The following is a 26,136-nucleotide window of genomic DNA, read 5'->3' as shown; positions in this document are numbered from 1 at the left end:
CGTAAGCAAAGATAGTTAGACAAACACACAAACAAATATAGATGGTATAAGTCCTTCATAATATATAGTACACTGAAAAAGTCTTAGGCACATGCAAAGAAATGATGTAAAGCAAAGATGCCTTCAAAAATAATAACATTAGATGTTTTGTAGCTATAAAAACATACTATAGAGGGCAGTAAACAGTAATAAACTAAACACAATCAGTATTTGTTTTTTTTTTAAATTTATTACAACCCTTACATCAGTAGTCTCGGGTACATTTTGTGCAGTTTTATAAGGAAATTGGCTGGTAGGTCTAAGCATCTTGGAGAATAATTTTTTTTTTTTTGCCTGAAAAGTGGTTAATATGTAATATATTGCTTTCTTTAATGCCATACACATCCATCCAGTTTCTATACCACTTATTCTACCTGGAGTCTATCCCAGGGAGCATGGGGTACAAGGCAGGGTATGCAAGCCTTTGGACTGGAGGAGGAAACCAGATTACCCGGAGGAAACCCCCGCAGCACGGTGAGAACATGTAAGTACAGGGAACCCCCAACCCTGGAGGTGTGAGACGAACACACTAACCACAAAGTCACCATGCGCCTAATGACACACGTTGTTCTGTAAAATGTAACTTGTTTTTGTTGGAAAAGTAATGTTTTTGTACTGACTTAATAATACAGATGTCATAAAACACCACATCTATAACAAACTTTGTATTTAAAAAAATTTGGATGCCTCAGACATTTTTCACAGAAGTGTATAATATTCATTTCAACATTCTTTATGTATTTCTGGCAAATATTTGTTTATATTGACATGTCTCTCCAATATTTAATTATCTTGTTATAATGTATACATTTAACTCTATGCTTATTTATTTCGGTTTTCTCCATGCCCTGGTGACAGACGCCCCCTAGCGTCACGTAAGTGTAAATATTTTCCCCTTTCCTGTCCTGTAGCTCTCCGCTGAGCTTTGGCAGTGTGAGAAGCTGTGGACAGCAGTGGGTGCTGAAACGGGAGTGGGTGTGAGTAATCCTACAGGCTATTCTGCTATTCATGAACCTCTACACTCGAGTAGGGGAGGATCGCGGATCACCTTGCACTCAAGTATTTATGGAGAGTGCTATTGGCATTACAAACATCCATAAGTAAGCCGGAGGTCTGCAATTCTATGCGCGGTCACGGTTTTCTCCGTCTGGCCACATCGTATACATGCCATAAATGCCTAGGAAAACCAGGACTCCTCCAACTCCCAATGTGATGCATCTGTACGACAGGAAAATCACTCGACTAAGATGGGTAATAAGCAGACGATATTTACTGATGAACAGCTAGACGCCTACCAGGTAAGAGACTTCTCGGTATATTCAGCCCTTCCCATCAGTAATTGAGCTTAAAGACAGACCTCACAGCCTACAGAACTGCTGACAACTGCAAAAATCAAGGAAACCATGCAGCAAGTTTGCATGTGTTACAGAGCTTATGTAGGCTATTAATGGAAACAAACTAATTACAGTGCTATAGAAGGTTAAAATACCTCTTACTTTTTAGTGCTGTGAGGATATTGCCTACAGGCTGCTGTACTACTGCAGGATGCTGAGCTGCTTTAAAATGGAGACACAAAACTTACACCACATGTATTTCTTTTCCAACCTGTGCCTATTGCTATTTTACTTTTGGAATGTAGCATTATCCATGTCTTGGCAATGCAATCTCAAAGAATTGCTAGTGAAAAGCCCTTTCAATCTATCAAAAACAAATACTAGATTAACCTTACTCTGCATAGAAAAATACATATTAATATTCATCATCATAACAAGTGATGAAAAAAGAGGTTTTTGTCTCACCCTTTAATTTTAAATTCCAAACAATTGAGAGCAGTATAGGATTACACCCTTTTGCCCAACAGTAAGGCTAATTCTTAGATCAAAGCATCCAGCGAACTGAAAAAAGGCCAAGGTTAAAGCTTGATGCTTTGAAATGTGAGTTATCCAGGAAAATGCTGCAAACCGAAAACTAGGCTACCGGAACATATGACTCTAGTGCTCACTCTGATTGTACTGAATTAAAATTTTTAACCAGCTAAAAGGTATCAATTTTTATGCGCTTACCTTATAACCTTAGCCATAGCATAATACAATTACATGTAGCCTCTTCTTGAGGGTTTTTAGTTCATGGTGGATTTCACATGTGGGTTTGGCTTTTTTGTTTTATTTATTTATCCTGTTAATCCTAGAAGCACTGAATGGCACCATACTATGAAAATGTAGATATCCCAAACCACATACTTTTAAACAAGTGGTGTACTGTGACATGCTATGCAGTATACTTTGGAAAGAGTTCTTCAGTGGTGCTGTGGATGATTAAACATGCTTACTTAAAAAATAAAAAAAAAACACACAAAACTTCCACACTACACAGAACCTTATGATTTCCCCAGTGCAACCCTTCAGGGCTCTAGATAAAACTTTTATCTTTTTTTCTGTTAAGAGTGTATGGTAGTTTGCCATTTGATATGGTAGCATAAAGTTTAGGACATTTTTAGTGACCCATCTAGTTTGTCTTCTCCTTGTATGAACCTGGAAGATATCCAGTTAATAATTAATACCAAGCTAATCTATGAGGATTGTCTTTCAGCTTGTACAGTCATACTGATAACTTCAGCAAATTTATCACCACTGGTTACTGGAAAAAATAAAGGTTTAAAGAGGACAATCAAGAACATGGCAGGAGGAAATGATTCAGCTGAATTCATACATGAGACATACATGTGAAAATACTTGGATGACATCTATGATTACTGAATGACATCTCCTATCTGAAATTCTTAAAACATGTATTAAAAAATAAGACACCTTTTAAATGTTCTCTTCATATATTCTCTTCATATAACCTGCTTTTAAATAAAACACAGTCTAGAGCCAGAAATGAACACTCACATCCTTCATGCTCTGTAATTAACTCCAGCTAGTTCTTGGACTAGTAGAGCATGACCATTTGGCTGAAAGAAAGATTACTATGATCAGCCAAGTCATACTCACATCACCACTAGTCACTCCAGCATGACGCAGGTTTCTACCACTTCTGTTTGGGGATATTCAAACTTTTTTCGTTCCATATTTAGTAACCAGCTACTCAGATAATTGTTTTTATGCACAGGCAATTTTTTGAGTTAACATATATAACTATTTACACTACAGTGCTGTTGAATTCTCAGATCTGATTGGTCAGAAGGTGTTCATTGATTTTTTTTTTAATAACAGCACGATTAAGTGCAGGTTTATATTAAATGTTCTTGTTCTACTATGTTATTGCTTCTCTAAGAGTAATAATTTACCTATAACAGTGCACCTCATCACAGTATACTTTTTTCTAACACATACATAATCTTATTACTATATACATACCTATATAAAGGTATGAGGTTTATTAAGAAAAAGGCTTTCCAATCCTACATAGCCCAAGGCAAGACTCAACCCTTTTTGATTATTAGAAGATATGCTGTTGGCCAAGAAGCCATTTTCATCTCTCAGCCTGTAATCATTACTAGATATGCAGACTGTGTTTTGGTAATAATTTACACACGGGACATCTATCCAGTGTGCTAATAATTCTTGCCTCTGTGGCCTTGCCTTACATTGCACAGACCCAAGTCCCAATATTTCAGATTAATGAGCAATTAACAATATTTAAAGGCTAATGCCATAAATCTTTAAAGCACTCTCACAAGCATCTAGAGTGATTTCTGGCTTGGGGTTTTTTTTTTTTTTAGCATAAGCCAAGTATGCAGGCAAACACAGGGTAAACATCATAAAGGAGAGATAAATCATTAGCTAATAAAAGAGTCAGTACATAATATGTTGGCAATATGCAGGCGATGCTATATTGAGCCACAGGGCTGGTAAGAGCAATGCTGTGTGTTGTCTGTGGCATACAAACAGATCCAACCGTACAGCCATGTTAGAACTGCTGGGTTTCACGTGACATGGACGTGATCAATGGCAGTTCTCAGACAAAACATTATCAGCTGAGAGAAATCTTAAACCCTGCTGTGTTTAGGGACGACATGCTCAGAGGTAGTGATGGCCCCAAACTATTTAGTTAACATAAATTACATATCAGTCAAGGTTGTGTTCAGGACATTTCAGTGTCGAGCCTTGTATCTGTTGAGAGTGTTTCATTTTACAAGATTTATTTTCCTTCTGTCGTTGCAGGACTGCACTTTTTTTACACGCAAGGAAATCCTTCGGTAAGTTATGTGAAATTAAAGCAGGTGTTTATGGAACAAGTTTGGAATTGGGGATATTGTTATTACCAATGTTTATTTTTATGTGACTATACATGTATACTGACTAGCAATTTTGTTTATCATACAGACCGCTACAGTGTGGTACAATGGAAAGTTTTGGTGCTGCTGTCTCCTACTGTGTATCTGCATATGTACTTTAACAGTTAGTAACTGTTTTTCTATGCACAATTTTTGCAGTCCATGAGTTCCAATTTATGAAAAGTCACCAGCATAGGACAACTCACACAGATCATTCTCAGCACAACAATACCTCTGATAAGACTGTGTGTGTGGTGTTAAAATGAGCTTTTATCAGGCACAGCAGGATTACTGTGATTTTTAAATCCTGTGTACACTGTTACCACATTATTAAAACACCTTGATGAAAGCCTTATAGGTGCACAGTCGGATTAGATAGCTAATTGTTTGTTTATACAGCATAATTTGTGTTGTACCAAAGCACTGTTGAATTCTCGATTCTAATAGAAGGTGTTGATTAATTTTCTATAACAGCACTGCTTGGACAGTAGTACTGACTACGTGGCAAATCACAGGTTTATATAAATGTGCTTGTTCTCTCTTATCATTTCTATGGTACCAGCTTAATAAAGGACTTGTAAGGCAGAAACTCCACATAAACTGATTTTAAAAACGTAACGTAATTGTTGATATTGCAAAGTTTTCTGCATGGAGTCTATTTAATGGGTTAGTTAGCATTTTTGAAAGAGGTCTCCATTGTCTGTGCTTTGTAATAGTCAGAGGTAAAAAATTTTCCTTTAATTTTCCTGACAATTTTTATTTTTGCAGTTTCTCAGTAACATGGTAGGCTGCATTTTTGTCTTATTTAAAAAGAGAGAAATAAAGAGAGGCTGGTGAGGTAATGACTGTTTATTGCTGCTATAACATAAGTGATAAGAGGAAACAACAGATGCTCCACAATATTAAATGTAAATGGATAAAAAGTGTGACATTGTTCTTTACTAAATCAAGATTTCTGTGTTAAGATGAATTAAACATATTGGGGCATGCTGTTAGAAAACTACAGCCCCTTCATTGTTTTTTTTTCCACTGACAGCATGTCATGTTATGCTTTATTTCTTATTTAATCGTCTTCTAGCCCTTCATCAATCCTTCATCACTGTTCGCTATATGTTTTTTTCACTGGGGGATGCTTGTTTCCTTTTACTGGGGGATGCTAGTGATGAAGTGTTAAAAAAATTCTATGCTACACTTGTACCAGTGTCACACACACTACGTTAGTGTCAGTGCTGAGAATGATTCACCACCCAAATAATATCTTGTTAGTGGTAATCGCTTTTCGCTGATGGATGGGATAGAGGGGAGTGCATTTACATTTATTCATTTAGGAGATGCTTTTATCCAAAGTCACTTACAATTAAGCTGAGCACCTGTGCACTAAGAGCCTTGTTCAGTGGCCCATATGTGGTTCTCTGAGGGTCATGGCATTTGAGCTCACAACCTTCCTATCAGTAGCTCAGAATTTTAACAGTAAATTACCCCTTTCAGTAATTGTATACTTACAATGTGCACCTATTATTTGGACTCATTTAGACTGAAGTGCTCTGTCTGAAGTGAAATAACAGACCTGTATACGGTATGTACAGGACATATTCTTTGGTAGCCAAATCTTTACTTCAGATTTTTATCAAGTCCACTAATAGTGTTTCTGCTTAAAAGTAGAAGAGTTATTGGTATAATAGACAGTGGTAGCTCAGTGGTTAAGAGGTGGGACTACTGATCAGAAGGTTGTGAGTTCCAATCACAGCACTGCTAACCTGCCATTGCTGGGCCCCTGAGCAAGGCCCTTAACCCTCAACTGTTCAGTTGATGAGATTAATGTAAATTGCTCTGGATGAGGGCATCTGCCAAATGCCATAAATGTAATATATAATAAATTAGATCAATGTGTCATGCACTGTTGAGCTGTGCTTGGATTCTGATGGATCCTTATCCAAAAACCCACCACTCGTTATACTTTCCTGAAGGCTGCTGTAAATAAACTGCTCTTATCATTGATTTTTGCCTGAATTCAGATCATATGTGTTTTTTGTCTACATTGTGGATGTCCTCAGTTTCATACAATAAGAGTACATTGCAATGTAGGTGTTCACATTCAATAGTCAAAAAGGCTTCCTCAGTTCAGTTTCTACAGATAAATTGGAATTTGGTCGATCAAAGAGTTTACGAAACCTTCATATTTCATATACTGAAATGGCAACACTGCTGTCTGCGCCACTCACGAAAGTCTCCAGGAGCACTTTTTGTTTTAGACTGGGAATAACTGTGTCCTAGTAAAGGGAGACAGAGAGATTACAACCTAGCCAGCTACAATTTATAACTGCACTCTGCAAGAGTGTGATTATTTTTTCTTTTTTCATGTGTCTCTATCAAAATCTTCCACTCAGAAGGCTGGGCAGCAAGCAGCAAAGCGTGTAATTGGTTGAACGGCTTTACAAGCCCTGCAAATACACAAACTTTCATTGCTATCTCTGCACAGCTCTCTTTATGCCTCTTTTTGCTGACTAGGTTTAACGCAGAGTTTTTTGGTGTGCTCCTGAGACATAAACGCTTCAGGTGTAACTACCCATCCATTTTCTGTACCGCTTATCCTACAGGGTCAACAACCTGGAGCCTATCCCAGGTTTCTATTCTGGACAGGGCACAATGACATACATACACTACGGACACTTTGGTCATGCCAGTCAGCCTACCATGAATGTCTTTGGACTGCAGAACAGGGAGAACATGCAAACTCTGCACACACAGGGCCACCGTGGGAATCGAACCCACAACCCTGGATGTGTTAGGCAAACGCCAGGTGTAACTATGTCATATATTAAGAACTGTCCTATTTACTCTGTTACTCTGTCAGCCCTGTTGGGATGTGTGCATTTTGCTGTCATGGTGTAGATGTATTACAATCAGCTACAAAATTGTGATTTTTGAGTAGCATGTGTATTATTTTAACCTATATATATGAGATGAAGGTGGGTGATGAAAAGGTAACTGATCTCTAATCATGGATGTTGGGTGGTTAAGACATATTTTGTTAATCGAAACTATTCAAGCTTTTAATGGATGAATTAACAGATAATCTGAGAACAATTTTAAACTACCACAAATTTGTAGCTTGATAGCTTACAAATTAAAAGGAAAAAGCAACATATAGTGTCTTATTAAATTGTTAGGGCATCACAGGCCATCAGAACAGCTTCAATGTATATAGATTCTACAATCCTCTGGAACTGTCCTGGAGGAATGAACAACATTCTTTCAAAGGATATTCCAGTTCATGTTTTGATGATGTCAGTGCGGCACAATGTCTGAGACATGAGTCCAATATCTCCTGTGTTCTGTTGGGTTGAGATCTGGTAACTGAAGGCCATAGCATGTGATTTACATCATTTTCCTCTTCATCAGACCATTCAGTGAGCCCTCATGCTCTGTGGATGTGGTTGGTGTCAGTGTGGAAGCGAGCACTCACATCAGGATAGAAATGTTTCATCACAGGATAAAGGTGATCAGTCAGAATAACTTTGTATTGATTTCCAGTGACTCTCCTCTCTAAGGAGATGTGTGGACACGAACCATGCACCATTTTCCCCTTTAATTTGTCACCCATCTCCTGCCCTATCGTCAGGAGTTTGCAAGTTTGAATCACTGTGCCACAGCCTTCTGTGGCCAGGAGCCAAGGGAACAAAACAGGCCTTGCTCTCTGGGTGGAAGGGATGGCATTATTCTCACTCCTCTGACAATAACAGTGACACCAGCCAATCATGGGTTCAAGTTCACTTTATTGTCATTTCAACCATATACAGCTGGTACAGTACACAGTGAAACAAGACAACGTTTCTCCAGGACCATGGTGCTGCATATAACATACTAACCACATGAGACGACACAGAACTAGATAAGATCTACACATTTTTACATAAAGTGCACGTGCAAACGTGTGCCAACACAGGACAGTACAATACTACTAATACAGGACAATAGGCACAGTAAGTGACAGTGTAGCGCAGACTAGTACTCAGTTTTAGTGTGGAAGTGACCGATATAACAGATAGGTGCCAAAGAGTAACAATATCATTTAAATATGGTATAAATGTAAACACAACATGCTATGACTTAGTATTCGGCAGATTAGCTTATAGCAAACATGGACTTAGCAGTTATTGCGGTAGCAGCTAGATAAAGTGTGTAACAGTGACAAGAAATTGATTATGATATTTTTTTAAATACATTAGCAGCAAAAAGTCAATAGATTCAATGCAGAAATGTGCAAATATTGCAATGGGAGTGGGATGGTGGTCAGTTCATCGTGTGCGCATTTGTGTGTCAGTCCAGTCTCTGAATATTGAGGAGTCTGAAGGCTTAGGGGAAGAAGCTGTTACATAGTCTGGCCATGTTACACATAATGCTTCAGTACCTTTTTCCAGATGGTAGGAGGGTGAAGTATGTGTGAGGGGTGTGTTGGGGTCATCCACAATGCTGGTGGGTTTGCGGATGCATCGTGTGGTGTTCTATGATGGAGGGAAGAGAGACACCAATGATTTCAGCTGTCCTCACTATCCGCTGCAGGGTCTTGCGATCCGATAAGGTGCAATTTCCGAACCAGACAGTGATGCAGTTGCTCAGGATGCTCTCAGTAGTTCCTGTGTACAATGTGGTGAGGATGGGAGGTGGGAGATGGGTTTTTTTCAGCCTTCACAGAAAGTAGAGACGCTGCTGGGCTTCCTTGGCAATGGAGCGGGTGTTGAGGGACCAGGTGAGGTTCTCCGTCAGGTGAACAAGGTATTTGGTGCTCTTGACGATCTCCATGGAGGAGCCATCAATGTTCAGCAGAGAGTGGTTGCTCCATGCTCTCCTGAAGTCAACAACCATCTCTTTTGTTTTGTCCACACTTTTGTGCAGTTGGCTCCGCACCAGTCTGTTAACCACTGCACCTCCTCTCTGTATGCTGACTCGTCGTTCTTGCTGATGAGACCCACCATGGTCGTGTCTTTGTCAAACTTGATGATGTGATTGGAGTCGTGCATTGCTGCATAGTCGTGTGTCAGCAGAGTGAACAGCAATGGCCTGAGCACACAGCCCTGAGTGGCCCCCGTGCTCAGTGTGGTGGTGCTGGAAGACAGGAAGTCCAGGATACAGTTGCAGATGGAGGTGTTCAGGCCCAGTAGGTTCAGCTTTCCAATCAGGTGCTGAGGCATGATCATGTTGAATGCTGAACTGAAGTCTATGAACAGCATTTGAATGTAGGTGTCCGACTTGCCCAGGTGGGTGAGGCAGGAGATTGAGGCAGGACACTGCAGACTTCTTCAGGCACGGATACAATGGTGCTAGCCTTGAAGCACGTTGGAATGATGTCGCTGCTCAGTGGGATGTTGAAGATGTCAGTGAAAACATCTGCTAGCTGATCTGCACATCCTCTGGGCACCCTGCCACGAATGTTGTCTGGACCAGCAGCCTTCCGTGTGTTGACGCTGCATAGAGTTTTCCTCACATCAGCCGTGGTTAGACACAGCACCTGGTCATTGGGAGGAGGGGTGGTCTTCCTCGCCACCACGTCATTCTGTGCCTCAAACCAAGTGTAGAAGTTGTTCAGCGCATCTGGAAGGGAGGCATCACTGTCACAGGTGGGTGATGTTCTGTAGTTGCTGATGGCCTGAATGCCCTGCCACATGTGCCGCATGTCGCCGCTATCTATGAAGTGCCTGGATTTTCTGAACATGTGCGCACTTTGCCTCTCTGATAGCCCGGGAGAATTTGACCTTCGCTGTTCTTAGTGCCACCTTGTCACCTACCCTAAAGGTGGAGTCTCATGTCCTCAGCAGTGCATGTACCTTCGCAGTCATCCATGGCTTTTGGTTGGAGCATGTACTGCTTGTCTTGGAGACGGTAATGTAATCAATGCACTTACTGATGTAGCTAGTCACTGATGCCATGTATTCCTCCAAGCTGGTGGAATTGCTGTCAGTTGCAGCCTCCCTGAACACGTCCCAGTCAGTGTGCTCAAAACAGCCCTGAAGAGCAGAGATGGTTGCTGGCCAGGTTTTCACCTGCTTCAAAAGCGTCTGACAAGTGGTCTGTATGTTGGGATTAGCATAACAGAGATGTGGTCTGAGAAGCTGAGGTGGGGGCGGGGGTCCACCCTGTACACGGGGGGATGTTTGTGTAACAAGATCCAGCGTGTTTGCCCCTGTCGTTGCAAAGTCCACATGTTGATGGAATTTAGGGAGCACTGACTTGAGTTTCGCATGGTTGAAATCTCCGGCGATGATAAACAGTCCATAGGTTGACCAACAAGGAAGAAAATGGGGGAGAAATGGCAAAGAGGTGGAGGGAGGGACGGCAAATACAGATGAGTTGTAATTTCACCTGAGAGCTTCAAAATGTGTAGATTTTCTAGGCTGTTTTTTTTTTTTTTTAAATTACAGTCATATACTCTGTCTTAGGTGTGTTTAACAAACCCGTACACCTGCAGTTCCTGGAATTAACTTGTGACTAGGCCTCAATTTTGCTAGTATAACAAATAAAATAAACAATAAAAAGGGTTATGTCTTACCGTCATATCTTTTTTTTTGCAATGAAACCCATTCCAGTATACTTGGCTACTATTTATATTTTCCATATATTCTATATACAGTGAGGGAAAAAAGTATTTGATCCCCTGCTGATTTTGTACGTTTGCCCACTGACAAAGAAATGATCAGTCTATAATTTTAATGGTAGATTTATTTGAACAGTGAGAGACAGAATAACAAGAAAATCCAGAAAAACGCATGTCAAAAATGTTATAAATTGATTTGCATTTTAATGAAGGAAATAAGTATTTGACTCCTCTGCAAAACAGGACTTAGTACTTGGTGGCAAATCCCTTGTTGGCAATCACAGAGGTCAGACGTTTCTTGTAGCTGGCCACCAGGTTTACACACATCTCAGGAGGGATTTTGTCCCACTCCTCTTTGCAGATCTTCTCCAAGTCATTAAGGTTTCGAGGCTGACGTTTGGCAACTCGAACCTTCAGCTCCCGCCACAGATTTTCTATGGGATTAAGGTCTGGAGACTGGCTAGGCCACTCCAGGACCTTAATGTGCTTCTTCTTGAGCCACTCCTTTGTTGCCTTGGCCGTGTGTTTTGGGTCATTGTCATGCTGGAATACCCATCCACGACCCATTTTCAATGCCCTGGCTGAGGGAAGGAGGTTCTCACACAAGATTTGACGGTACATGGCCCCGTCCATCGTCCCTTTGACGCGGTGAAGTTGTCCTGTCCCCTTAGCAGAAAAACACCCCCAAAGCATAATGTTTCCACCTCCATGTTTGACGGTGGGGATGGTGTTCTTGGGGTCATAGGCAGCATTCCTCCTCCTCCAAACACGGCGAGTTGAGTTGATGCCAAAGAGCTCCATTTTGGTCTCATCTGACCACAACACTTTCACCCAGTTGTCCTCAGAATCATTCAGATGTTCATTGGCAAACTTCAGACGGGCATGTATATGTGCTTTCTCGAGCAGGGGGACCTTGCGGGCGCTGCAGGATTTCAGTCCTTCACGTCATAGTGTGTTACCAATTGTTTTCTTGGTGACTATGGTCCCAGCTGCCTTGAGATCATTGACAAGATCCTCCCGTGTAGTTCTGGGCTGATTCCTCACTGTTCTCATGATCATTGCAAATCCACGAGGTGAGATCTTGCATGGAGCCCCAGGCCAAGGGAGATTGATAGTTCTTTTGTGTTTCTTCCATTTGCGAATAATCGCACCAACTGTTGTCACCTTCTCACCAAGCTGCTTGGCAATGATCTTGTAGCCCATTCCAGACTTGTGTAGGTCTACAATCTTGTCCCTGACATCCTTGGAGAGCTCTTTGGTCTTGGCCATGGTGGAGAGTTTGGAATCTGATTGATTGATTGCTTCTGTGGACAGGTGTCTTTTATACAGGTAACAAGCTGAGATTAGGAGCACTCCCTTTAAGAGTGTGCTCCTAATCTCAGCTCGTTACCTGTATAAAAGACACCTGGGAGCCAGAAATCTTTCTGATTGAGAGGGAGTCAAATACTTATTTCCCTCATTAAAACGCAAATCAATTTATAACATTTTTGACATGTGTTTTTCTGGATTTTCTTGTTATTCTAACTCTCACTGTTCAAATAAATCTACCATTAAAATTATAGACTGATCATCTCTTTGTCAGTGGGCAAACGTACAAAATCAGCAGGGGATCAAATACTTTTTTCCCCTCACTGTATATATTTTTTTATGCACACAATTTCTGATGGAACAAAAACCTTTGGGTAATTTGGGTTCCTAGATTGTTTGATTGTATGTAGATATTGTTAACTTTGCCTTTTTACCTTCTTACTGCTGCTCTCTTATTGTCTCGACAGTATTTCTTGTCAGAGTTATTGACCCGGCCATATTTTACATGTCCTTAAACAAGACGTTCATTAGATATAGCCTTTGAGCGTTATAGCTTCTGGTGCTTTAGTCAGTTGTCAACAAACATCATATGACACCATCTGAGACATGGTTTGAAATATTAAGCATGTTTACAGTATTAAGTCTCTACATAATTCACTATGTGGACTACATATTCCCATTCCCCCTATGTATCAAATTAGCTGGTTCAGTAGGAGTGTGTGTTACTACTGTAGAAGCTTTTATAAATATGATACTGAGAAAAGCAGCACTGCTTTCGCTGAAACCCTTCAGCCCTTTGCACTGATGTTCTCACCTAAGCAGGGATCACTTTGCAAGCCTTGCACCTGACCTGGAACCCAATCTCCTGATTATGGGCCTACATCCAACCACCCAACTCCTCATCCCCCGCACGAGGCCTTTAGTCACCTATAAAAATTACAACCTCCAACCTCATTCATTTATGCCTGAACAGCAAAGATAGGACAGTGCAATGCCGGTTTCTGTTCCTGGCTCTTCTAGATGCAACAAGAAGACATATACAACAAATCGCTCCCGTTATTTTCTAATGTAATTGACATATGGCTCTCAGATTTCAGGATGTGCTGTTAATCGGGGCTGTTGGAAGATCGAGTTACTACTCAAAGAAATTAAAAGCAGATACTGGGGGATGAGGTAGAGTGTAGGGTTACAGTCAAATAAACTAATTACTGAGCTAGAACTGTGGTGCTTTGCCTTGTCTGAGTTACTGTCTGGACATTAACTAAAATCTTTTTGACACTTCATGGTGGTTAAGTGTTCCTGCTGTAATCATTATTACTCAGTAGGAATTAGGAATTCAATTCTTATAATCATACAGTTACAGATTGATTCTACATTTTAAAAAAGCACAGAAACTCAAAAATAGAAAACAATCATGCTGTGTGTGAAATACAGACAAATTCATTCTTTTTAATGTTCTTCTCACACGGTTCTTCAGTTTTATTCTTATATGGCTCTTCACATAGTTCTACACATTTATATTCACTTATATATTTCAACCTGCTTTGTCAGCATATTTGCTGCCCAAGTATTAATTTAACTCATTTTCATCACTTCTAGTTCAATAACACCAAGCATATCAGTTGGCCTAAGATGGCATTTCAAGTACTATATGAGAGCAGATTTTGACAGGTCAGCATGAAGCTGCCATGTGAGCCAGGCATGCACATGTAAACACTGAAGGACAATGGGATATGATCCAGTTGCAATATTGCCTCACACACAAGATTTTGCAAGGACTGCACACACAGTAGCAGTTACAAGGCCTTTAATTGGAAATGTGATGGACAGTTATATGGAGCTCGTCTGTATTTAAAGCGGCCAGGCACAGACAAACAGATCAGCAGAGCTGAAGCCCCTGGACCATTGCAGATGCTGATAATGTATTTGCGTGTGATTGGACGTTTGTTTCTGCAGAAGATCTTAGATAATGTGATGTCACTAAGCATATTGTGCTAAAATTCCTGTGCGAGTCATGCTTGGATCAGGGACAGCATAACAAGTCAGTGGTGACATCACCAATGTTGTTTATTACACATAGCCACACCTTACTGACATAGGTCATTAATTCCATTTAATTAACTGTATTTTTCAAACACTTCTAATCAGGTAAACAGATCTTGTTTTACTTTTGATATAAAAGCTATTATGCATTGCATACAGGAATAGATGCTGATGACACATAGTAACACTCCCAAATTAAAATGGTGCCACACTTTGTGGGAACACGGTAACATTCAAATGGCTACATGACACCTGCATAGCAATTGACATAAATCTACATAACACATTCATAAAGGGTTATTCCAATGGGTTTGAGCTGTTATAATCTGTACACTCTACCTTATCTCACTGTATCTGCTTTAATTATGTCAATTTTGATATCCAGGGCAATCACAAAATATGAATAGTAAGGATGCCTATAATTTTCAAACCAGTGCATGACAATCATTTTGTGCTTGTCTGAAAAATGCTTAAAGAAAACTATAAAATGGCCGTGTATGTTTGAGCTTAAAATATCACGTGTTATTCTTTATATATATAATATATATAAATTATATATATATTATATAATATATAAATATATACTTTATATATATAAATTTTCACTCATTTTCATGAAAGGTGACAGTAACTGGAGGGCATTGTAACCATAACTATTTAATTTGGGTTTGTTTCAAACTGTGTTTTGGTTGTATTGGACTGGTTCCTTGAGTGCAAGACACACCCACATTTAATTTTTTGGGCCATGAATTCTTTGGAATTGCAATCCATTTTATTTGCAAATTTTAAACTGTAAAATATAGGAACATTTTCCACTTTCCATTCAAAAAACATGGTGGATGCAAACATGCACATTTAACCAATGCAACGGACTATAGACTGTAAATATCCAATGTGGCTTTCAAATAGTACACAAACTGTAATAACATTTAAATTAACTGAGTCAAATAATGAGGTAAAAGTGTGACAGAATTTTGCTGCTACAAGTTTGTGTTATGACTTTCTGTGCTAAATTGCATTAGAACGTCACGGCATAGCTCAGGGAACTTAGCATATAAATGTCAAATACAAATATGTCAAAAAATATTAAATAGTAAAAGTCAAATATATTTAACAAATATATTTAATATATAACTGTCATTATTTTTGCCATAGATATTGATACAAATCTTACAAATAATAAAATTGTAACACTTAAGAATCTGAGTGGCACGCTACCTGCTGGAGACATGCGCAGACGGGCAGGTCGGCGCGTGCAGGAGCGACGTGAGATGAATAGCAGAAAACACACGTATATCAGCGAACAATCCAACTGGGATAAAGTGGGGAATCGTATCCGTAGATAACAGGCAGGAAAGTCTAAATACCGGGGGAAACCTAGATTAACTCTAAGGCTTGGTAATACCACTAAGTCACAAGAACTAAGCGTTTACTTCGCGAAGGCTCGCCGCTTAACGAGGCCTTTTATAACTTCGTCAGCCGCACAGGTGTTGGTGATCAATACTCAGGTGAACTTGAGCGCGGGCATGGCTGGGAAGTGTAGTCCCCGTCCGCCATGTCCGTAAGCGGCGCCGCCCTCTGAGTATTGCGGCCGCGAGTTTGCTGTGGCAACACTGAGAAATGATTGTTCAAACCTACTTGTGTCCTGTTGATGTTATCACCACTGAGTGTCATTAAGTAAAGTGTAAAGCCCTTTTTACAGAGATTTATTATCAGTCTATTTAAAAAAACAAAAACAAAACTAAAATAGTCCTTACCCAATAACCCATAACAGCACACACACACACACACACACACACACACACACACACCTGCAGCACTGCATAAAATATATCCATCAGTTATATTAACACAAACATAATCATACATCATTACATACATTTCTTAATGAGGGCTGCTCCTGCCAAGGGAATAAAGCTCAATAAAGAATGGATGTGCTATTAGAATTAGTAGTAAGGGTGCTGTGTGATATACTAGCTAAGTGCTTGCTTGTGTAAGAAAAACCTAGCATTTATTTCCTAGGGATGAGGGGTAATGAGATGTTTAATATATTAGCTTCTAATGGCTACTAAAGCATCAGCTTATTCTTCAGCACGAAGCCATTACCGGCTTTTATCTCCTGTCTTCAGAGTGCTGCATCACCTGCTGCTTTCACTACTTCTCACATAGAGCCATTCAGAAGGAATATTGTCATGTACCAAGCCACTCTTGGGGACTGTGTGCAGCTCCGTCATGCTTTCATATTGAACATACAGCTGCTTTTAAACTCAGTATGTATTGTAGGCATCATAATAATAGGTGATTGAAATGTTTTACACCATACCAATACTTGATTCTCTTTGTATACCATAGTGCAGTAGTGTGCTGTTGTGGAGTTAATCCTAAAGAACCAACTGATAAAACTCAACATATTGAATATCAATATCCCTTAGTAAGTTCATTTTCAGCTTTTACTATTTATTATAGTAGTTTTTATCCCCCTAGCTCTTACGCAAGAAAAGACAAGCCTCATTTGATTCATTTGGGTGAATCATTCCTCTACAGTGACACTGAGATTGGGTTTGATCACAGGGCCAGTGGAGCACAGGAAACAAAATGGACAATCACCTCCCAAACTAATGGAGTCCAGTACTTTATGACCTTCATAAAACACACACTTCTTCCCATCCGGCCGACACGCTAACACAGTGCTGATACTATTATGCAGGGTTAGGAAACAGTTATCACCAGTCATTACAGGTTGCCATTTTCAGTGACCTGATTTGGGTCCAAATGTTGTCTTTAAGGCCACAGTTTCTCTCTCTCTCTCTCTCTCTCTCTCTCTCTCTCTCTCTCTCTCTCTCTCAATTATAATCCCAATGTAACTGGAATTTTGTGTTAGATATGAAAGCAAATTTTCAGGATTATAAGTAAAAATAAAACTATGTCGATATTGTATATATGACGTCTTATCAGTTTCAGTAAGATGATTTCACAGGGTCAAAGGTCATAGCACTGAAGTGATTATTTTCTAGGTAGACAAATTATTATGATGAACTTTATTCAGATGTAACAGTATTGGTTTGTTTCAGACAATAACATATTTATGAAATTGTATGGCCTGAAAGACCAGAGGTTTTTGAAGATCAGCCTAGATTAACTATATGTTTGTATTCATCTCTTGTTTCTTGCATGCGATGTTAAGGTATATGTGTGCGTGCATGCTTGGTTGCACTCATATCTTTCCAATATTGATTTTTATGCAACATATTTGTGCCAATGTATTTTTCCCCATCTCATTAAAGTTGGAGCCTCTCTCTCTTTCGCTAGTTGCCATGCTCAGATTGAGTCATCAGTCTACAGCGCTCTGGAAATGCTCCGTCTGTATGTGTGAGCAAATGCACAAAATAGCCTTGTGAAATCTGCCTCTTTTGCCAATCACATTATTACATTCCCCCTCGGCCAGTAAAATATTACATTAAGTTTGGGTCATTGATAATTGAATTTCTCAAATGTATGAGAAGTGCATTTTTCACAGCTTTCCATGAGACGTCTGCTTCTAAATCTAAATCATAGCCGATACTGTATATACAGCATCAGAAGATCAATCATTTGTATAGATGTCCTGAATATTGCTATGGATTGTGCCATTCCTGAGCACTTTACTGCTGTAACAAAACAATTATATGCACATAATGATTAGAAAGATGCTGCAATATATCAGACTTTTTTGATTAACATCCAGGACATGTTCCTGTAAAATATTACTGGCCAAGAAACATGGCCCTGTGCATTTGTGTCAACCTGGTGTGCAGATATATTATGATACATTATTACAATTCCAGGCTTAACATGTGGCAGAAAGTGTAATTTATATGGAAACAATGAAATTGTAGTAACTTCTTCCTCTCCTCTTTCCAGGTTACATGGAAGATACCATGAACTGGCTCCGCATTTAGTTCCCATGGATTACACAAATGATCCTGATGTTAAAGTCCCTTTAAGCCTCATAGTCAACATGCCAGAGCTGAAGGTAATGCTACTTTTAATAGCACAATATCCAAAGATGCGTTAGTATTACTCGAGTATTACTCCAAACATTTGTTCAATGATCCAGACTACACCTTAAATTTGATATCAAATCTAACAGACACTTGACTTTATAGTGTGAAATTGGACTTAATGGAAACACTGATTTTGTTGTTTTGATGATATTGCACAGCATATGAGAGGAAGGGCAGTTTGCACCACTGAGCTTATAAAAGTTAACACTCCATGAAATGCTGCTGTATCAGCATATTAACGTATCACTTTTGGAATTTTCATGATTGTAAACAAGCATATTGTATGCTTAATCTTGAGGTTGAAAATTTACTGCAAAGCTTCTTTATTGGCAAATGTTGTGAGTAGATTGTCCTAGCAAACTAAGCAATACCAAGTCATAAAATAAGTATTTAATGGTTCAGCTCATGTGTGTCAAGAGAGGCCAACTCTGGTCAGAAGGTGTTAATCAATTTTCTATAACAGCAGCTCTGGCAGTAGTTCCAGCTGTAATTCAATTTACAGGTTTATATTAATGTGCCTGTTCTAATATGCTATAGTTTCTGTAGTAACAACTCACTGGGGACTCATATGGAGGACAATCTACATAATGTAAGCCTAATACTAAAAATGGATTAGAAAATGTGCTGTTTGTGACGGTTTCTGTAAGGAGATTTAACATTTAACATTTATGACATGTCAAAGCTTTGTATTGCACACATTACTCAATATGTAAGTATTAACAGTTAAAGTATGATGTGTCATTCTTATAATAAAAGAAAAATTGTTGACAAATATGTTATAAGAGGAATAAAACACTTTGGGATGCACTGTCATTGGAAAATACAGATCCCACCATCAAACCATTAATTGAGTGTCTATAGTGGTACACCTTGTTGCGTTTTATTCTTTACATATTACTTGAGTCTCTTTAAAAATCTATTTAAAAGTACAAGTTGCACAGTGCATAGCTTTTTGTCCCAGCTTAGACAGAATTTAGCTTTGTGTTATACTCAATGTACACACAATGTAAAGAGTACAGTCTATATCAACCTTTAGCTATTTACTAGACAATTAATGCCAAAGAGTCTTTAGTTTAATTAGGCAACAATGGAGTCAACACTAGTGTATTAGGATTAACTGCCTTAGACTAAAATATTATGTATGACCATTTCCTGCATCAAATGTGATCTCTGACTCTCTAGTGAACTGATCAGGCAGGATGACCATAATGTGTCCTTGCTGGTGATGTAATTGTTCCTTCCTGTAAATATGTCGTGTGGTTAGTGAGGCTTTAAACCCCTTCACAGAGGTGGCCCATACTGAAGGAGACCGTTCAAACTGGAATTGATGTGCCTCTGACAGCACACAGCCTCCAAAAGACTTTTTAGACTTCATAAACGTAAATCTTTGTCCACACTCAGTCCAAGGCTGGCTGCTAATTAGCCTTTCATGTTCAAGTGATGTGAATCACTACACATCACCGAGTCTGAGTGCTTTTTACGTCACTGTTGTTCCCCTTACAGACTGGCCTTTCTCTGATCCAGAATCAACAACCTCTAATCAGATCTTTACTTGAATATACAAAAGGAAACAAAAGGCTCATATCAAGACAACTGACTGCTTTCACACGGTACATAAAGTGATTGCCAGATTGTGTTGAATTAGCCTGCTAAAGGAAACCATGAGAACAGCTTCTGGCAATCTACAAACACAAAAGATGGCAGCTGACTTGTGATTTATAAATGTATTCCTCAGTCTAAGCAGTTGGTACAGCATTTTTGTCTGCCATATCTTTTAAAATCTCATATGATGAACAGAGTTATTGATTATTATTATTATTATTATTATTATTATTATTATTAAATTATTAGCTGTGTCCCTATGGCACACATGAATAGCGTCCTTAACATCCAAAAAAAGTTTTGTTTTCACTGATTACTGATTATGTATTTGAACGCACTATTGAATTCTGATTGTTTAGAAGGTGTTTTTCCATAACAGCATGGCTCTGACAGTTGTGCTGACTGAAAAGTAAATTAGAGGTTTATATTAATGCCCTCGTCCTAATACATTACTGTTTCTATAACAACAATTTACAGAGGGACGTTTCTTTTCTGTGAATGCTCCACATAAACAAAATTTTAAACCAGTGTGTAATTGTTAGTATGATAGACTTAATATGATAACCTTCTGTAAAGATACATTTACTTAAGTATTCTTGGGAGTATTCTCCAGTGTCAGCGCTTCAGCGGTCAGTGTCACAGGTAAGGCTTTAACTAATTGTTTTCCAACAAGGGAAAGTATTTAGGATAGAGGATTTTGTGTTTTTTTGGTAACAGGACAAGATGTGGGGTTTTTTTTTTTGTCTTATTAAGTTCAAAATAAAGAAAAAAGAGAGCCTGGTGAGGAACAGAATGTTTATAGCTGTTATAATGTAAGTGAGTTGTTTCATGGACGTTCCTCAACATTAAATGTAACTATAAATGCATATAAAGTATGTTCTGTAATAATTTTTTTATGTTACCGTTGAAAAATTGCTGTGGGTATAAAAAGAATAAAGCAGGAAACTATTAAACAATAAAACGGGAAAAGCTGTTATAGGAAAATAATCTACTTCCCATCACACCACCCTGTTGATGATTATTTTCCTATCACAGCATGGTCAAGTTATGTTTTATTCCTTACTTATCAGCGTATGCCTAGTTGAGAATGTGGGCCACACCTATTGATCTTACATCACAGGACATGACAAATGAATGGCTAGGATTTTAAATGCTGGAACAGCACAGGGTGCTTAGCCATGCACAGACTCAAACACAGTTTGCTGTAACATTGTGCCAGAACTCAGACTATAGCATTGGCCTCGCTTTGTTGTGCTCATAACACTGTTGAGTCAGCTGGTTGTAGGGGCATAAAAAATTCCTGGAAGCCCTTGGAAAGTTCACTGGGTGAGAAATATATAGGCACCAGTATGGAGAGTCAGCCTTTCTCCTTTTTTGCATGTGTCTCACTCAGCAGAACAGGCTCTTATGCCTACACTTATGCAGTGCAAGTGGTAGATGCAGTAACTGTAACATTTAAGACTCAAGGTTTAGCATCCACTATCCTGCAGTGACTAATGTCTTATGTCAGTGCTCTTACATCTTGCCTGTACTTTATCCTTTCTGTGCTTCATTTAATGCACTCATGTAATCCATCTGTGTTGCACAGGAAAATCCATTCCGTGACAGGATCGTGGAGTCCTTCTCAGAGGACGGCTTGGGGAACCTCAGCTTCAACGACTTTGTCGATATGTTCTCAGTTCTGAGTGAAATGGCCCCCCGAGAGCTAAAGGCCATTTATGCTTTTAAAATATATGGTAACAGAGCCTCCTTTCATTAGCACACATAAATTTCATAATGTCTCCTTACAACAGTTTAAGTGCTCCAGGGTTGTGGTTTTAGGGGGCCTAATAATCTGTAATGTATTTCACATTCTTCATAATGATACTGTGACTTTATAAAAGTCCAACAAAATACAATGATTAACTTAGAAGAAGAAGCCTTTATTTGTCACATATACGTTACAGCCCAGTGAAATTCTATTCTTCACATATACCTGTTAGGAAGCTGGGGTTAGAGCACAGGGTCAACAATGATACAGCAACCCTAGATCAGAGAGGGTTAAGGACCTTGCTCAAGGGCCCAACAGTGGCAGCTTGGGGCTTGAACCCCTGACTTTCTGATCAGTAATCCAGAGCCTTAACCGCTGAGCCGCCACTGCCCACTGCCACAACTTAATATTCCCTATGGTGTATCATTTGCAGATTTCAATGTAGATAATTACATCTGCAAGGAGGACCTTGAGAAGACTCTGAACAAGCTGACGAAGGAGGAGCTGACTCCCGAGGAGGTGAATTTGGTGTGTGAGAAGGCAATTGAGGAGGCTGACCTGGATGGAGACAGCAAACTCTCCTTCTCTGACTTTGAAAACATGATTTCCAGGGCTCCTGACTTTTTAAGGTACAGAATTATGTGCATGAGAGAAAAAGATTTTCAAATAGAAAGCTAACCGAATGAAAGTTTGAACTGCTTATAGCTTACTATCCATTGAAGTTTGAGTACCATTATTGTGTGTCTCTGTGCTGTGGATGTACACAGAATGGTAGCCTGATTACTAGTGATGTCTATCACTTTATTGGCACTCTGTCCTCATTATTGCAACACTGAAGTACTTAATTACCACAGACTGCCAGAACTTCTCCTTACACCGTGGATATTTATCATCAGATACACTTTCTCTAGAGTATGAGGCATTGTCTGGCAATATCAATATCAGGCATTGAAGTAATACTTCACTCAAAAATGGTCAAATTTATAATTGTGTATAATAAATTTAACTAGTGGGCACCACTTATCATTGTTTAAATAAAGTCAAGCTAACTGGTCCTGTAGTCCTTTTATATGCTGTTAGCCACATTGGGCCTGATTTACCAAGCAAATTTTTTTGTAAATCATTCATAGGAGCATTTACAAATGTGAAATTTTGCATTTGTGTAAATTTACATATGAGGAGGCATACTAATGTAAACTTCCACTGATAGGCTTCAAACATTATAACTGGTATGGGTTACTACAAATCTTTATACGGATTACATTGACAATTTTAAATTCCTTATTTATTTAAATTGCTTACACAAATTTAATGAAACTTTTGTGAAGCAAAGCCATTTTATATTAATGACCTGATAGAAAGCAAACCAAAACAAATGTATGAATTTGTAAGAAATTCACCCACACCAAATTTCTTGTTTCTTGTTTACTTCAAATGTCAATAAACAACATGTGAATAACATCCATTAATGGTAACACAGGATTTTCTTGCTTTTTATTCCGGTGTTTAATCCTGTTTTCAAAGCCTGCGTTGAACCTTTGCATCAAGCTCAGTGTGCTTACACACTCTGACCTGTAAGCCCCTTTACGTAATTCAGCTCTGATGTGTTCCAATGCTTTTTATGAGGCAGCCGTTCCTCTGCTGGACATTTACAAGCTCCACAGCTGTGTCGCACTGCCAGAGAGGGAATGGGAGTGGCAAAGTCTAGTATAGTTTATTGTTCTGCAGTTTAGACTGAGGCAAAGTGGATACTTCTGCTTCTGATACACAGGAACATCAAACTGCTTCAGAATAGGAGTTTACTCTTGAATGTGTCAGTCTGAGCATGTCAAATCAAGTATCATACTGCTGCAAATTAGAAGAGAGAGAACAGCATGCACTTGCAGGAAAAGCTCTGTCCAATAGATCAGCCATGTCTTATGAATTATGACTCAGACTTTGCATGAATATGCTTTCACAAAAGCTCTCAGAGAATCTGGTGACATAGACAAATCCATTACAGACATTTGAAACAAGCCATTTTAGAATTATAGTCTTGTTGTGAAGTTAAACTTTTGTTAAAACGAACTGGTCTTGTATTTATTTGATATTTATTCCATGTGATTTATATGTAAATCACAGTGGTGTAAAGAGTACATAATATACTGACTTGAGTAAAAGTACTGCTCCAGTAGTAGTAAGTCACCCGAGAAAAACAATCTGTTGAGAAAAAAAAATGCTCATTTAAGAGTAAATAAGTCATCTGTTGTTAATTATGTAATTAATTTACAAATTATGTTTTCATATGTCTACAACTGACAGAACTCATTAAAAAATGCTCTGAGAATTTTCTGTTCTGTTCTTATGTTAACTGACCAAATGAGTTGTGCCAGGCAATCACTACCATACATCGAAGTGATGACAAGGAATTCCATACTGTAAAACATCAAAAGATCTGGCTATCCAGTCCAGCTCACTTACTGTAGCTAGCTCGTGGCTTACCTGTACGTTTCAGCAGGTTGGAGGTGTAGTTGTGAATTGCCAATATTTTCACAGGTCTTGGGTCACATCATTTGCAGATGATTATCATGCTCTTTCTTTTGAAGCATTTAAAACTGAAGATACCAGACCAGGCATTGCTGCTAAGCATTTGGAGCCTGAAGTCCATCAGGAAACTGCTTAATTTTGATTGGGCCTCGAAATAGAATTACTTAAAATTTGCACATACTGCCTTTTAATTGGCTTCCTTTGTAATGATGATGAAAAATAATTGTAGAAAAGTAATTTTATTAAAAAAAAAATAACTCAACTAAAAGTAGATTAAATTGCATAAAATAAAAGTAAATTACAGCGAACAGAGATATTCTTTTCTCTGAACAGATTAACTATACACATTTTCTGTCTGGAAAATAGCACTAAAGCTTATGCAACAACACCACTTTAGTGCTTCACACAGTACTATATTCTTATTTTACTTTTTTTAAACCCCAGGTCATTTGAATGTAATAAGCCATTCTCAGTGCAAATGTAATCAAAAGCCATCTGTTCCTCTTCCCAGTTATTTTCAATTTGTCTGTCTATCCCATCGTACCTGTCTTGTAGTCAGACATTTGGATAATTTGAATCTTCTGAGTCAGCACTAATGGTTGTAACTCAGAACATAGCACAAATTCATTCCAGTGTTTTGTGCTGTTATAACTGTTCCGAATCAGGATGCTGTCATAGGTTTGGTACTAAATGTTATCTCACAGCTTTCTGAGTTATTTGGCATTAAGCAAATTTCATGAAGAAATTCTGTATAGGAGTCATTTATCTCGATGTATAATTCTTTAATCTCTGTCTCTCTCTCTCTCTCTCTCTCTCTCTCATGCAGCACCTTCCATATACGAATCTGAGAGGGCTTCTACTTCATCTTCAGAGATATTTTGGGGTCCCAGATTACAACTTGAATCCTTCTCGAAAAACCGTCGACACATATATAGTGCATAGCAGTGCCTGTCCTCTACAGCTCTGAAGAATTTTCTCTTGGTCCTATTTGAACATGCACTCACTTATTGGGGAAGCTGGATTTTGGATCTCTTTGGCTCTGTTATTTTTTGTTTGTTTGTTTTCTGAGGAAGCACACTTTAGAACGAGGAACGCTGAGAAAATTCATGACTATTTTTCCTGCTGGAAAGATTCTGCAGTTGGCTCAGATTCTCAGAGTGGAATTAAAAATACCTGGAGGTTGAACATCTGTATGGGCATTTCTCATATAACCACGTGGTGTTTAAGAAAGACTCCACTGGAATATAGACATATGGTGTTATTTCTTTGTCATACAATGTCCATGGCACCACTGAATCGACATCAGACACTCTCCTCCTGTTGTCTCCTCTCATTTAGAATTATGAAAGGTATGGTGGAGCGATGGACAAAATAATGAAGAGAGGAAAGATAGAGTGTAGAGACTGACAGGAGAGAGTGAGAGAGAGAGAGAGAGAGAGAGAGAGAGAGAGAGAATGAGGGCTAAAAGCACAGCACTGGCATCACAGTCAAAAAGACAGTCTTATCTTTTATACAGCTATGCAATCTTCCTCCATGAAATGCATGAATTGCATTAATTTTGCCCTCTGCTATAAATTGCTTTTGCTGTATCTGATTTTCTTAGTTGTCTTATTGCTTATAGGACTGGAGCATGACGACAATCATATCAAACTGTTCTCCAGTTGTACCAAGGGCTCTGTCATCTTTTCTTACATTTAGCCATTCAGAAACTATACATTTTTATTGTGCGCTCATGTTCTCGTTTTCCTGTTTGAACCTGATGTGTGTTAGCACCACCTCTTAATCTCTTAATGTCCCTTTTTTCAATGTAATATAGGGCATTTGACTTTGAATAAAATGTTTTCTGCTGTTTGTTGACCGAGTGCATCTGTTTCATACTGCTGATTTCTTTTACACTTTGTCCAAGAACATGAAAATGATATACAGCCAACTGGTACGCTGAATTTCTATAGCT

The 26,136-nt window shown here is 38.8% G+C and overlaps 1 protein-coding gene across 1 annotated transcript; it reads left to right on the top strand.

Moving 5' to 3' along the window:
• The first annotated feature begins 111 nt into the window (after positions 1-111).
• cib2 (calcium and integrin binding family member 2) lies at positions 112-26,136 on the top strand. Its single transcript, XM_053642158.1, has 7 exons — positions 112-523; positions 951-1,337; positions 4,206-4,240; positions 18,162-18,273; positions 21,495-21,642; positions 22,090-22,285; positions 25,009-26,136. The coding sequence occupies exons 2-7, from the start codon at positions 1,287-1,289 to the stop codon at positions 25,028-25,030; spliced, it is 564 nt and encodes a 187-aa protein (XP_053498133.1). The 5' UTR covers positions 112-523; positions 951-1,286; the 3' UTR covers positions 25,031-26,136.

Source organism: Ictalurus furcatus, chromosome 14 (genome assembly GCF_023375685.1).
Source record: "Ictalurus furcatus strain D&B chromosome 14, Billie_1.0, whole genome shotgun sequence".
Lineage (NCBI taxonomy): Eukaryota > Metazoa > Chordata > Actinopteri > Siluriformes > Ictaluridae > Ictalurus > Ictalurus furcatus.
Note: the sequence above shows the minus strand (reverse complement) of the source record. Positions and strands in the feature narration are given on the sequence as shown.

What these genes read in the sequence shown, in the direction of transcription:
- cib2 (XM_053642158.1), top strand. Translation starts at nt 1,287, where the DNA reads ATGGGTAATAAGCAGACGATATTTACTGATGAACAGCTAGACGCCTAC. An exon ending in TTATGCTTTTAAAATATATG is followed by an intron (nt 21,643 to 22,089) that starts GTAACAGAGCCT and finishes TATCATTTGCAG; the next exon opens with ATTTCAATGTAGATAATTAC. An exon ending in AGGGCTCCTGACTTTTTAAG is followed by an intron (nt 22,286 to 25,008) that starts GTACAGAATTAT and finishes TCTCTCATGCAG; the next exon opens with CACCTTCCATATACGAATCT.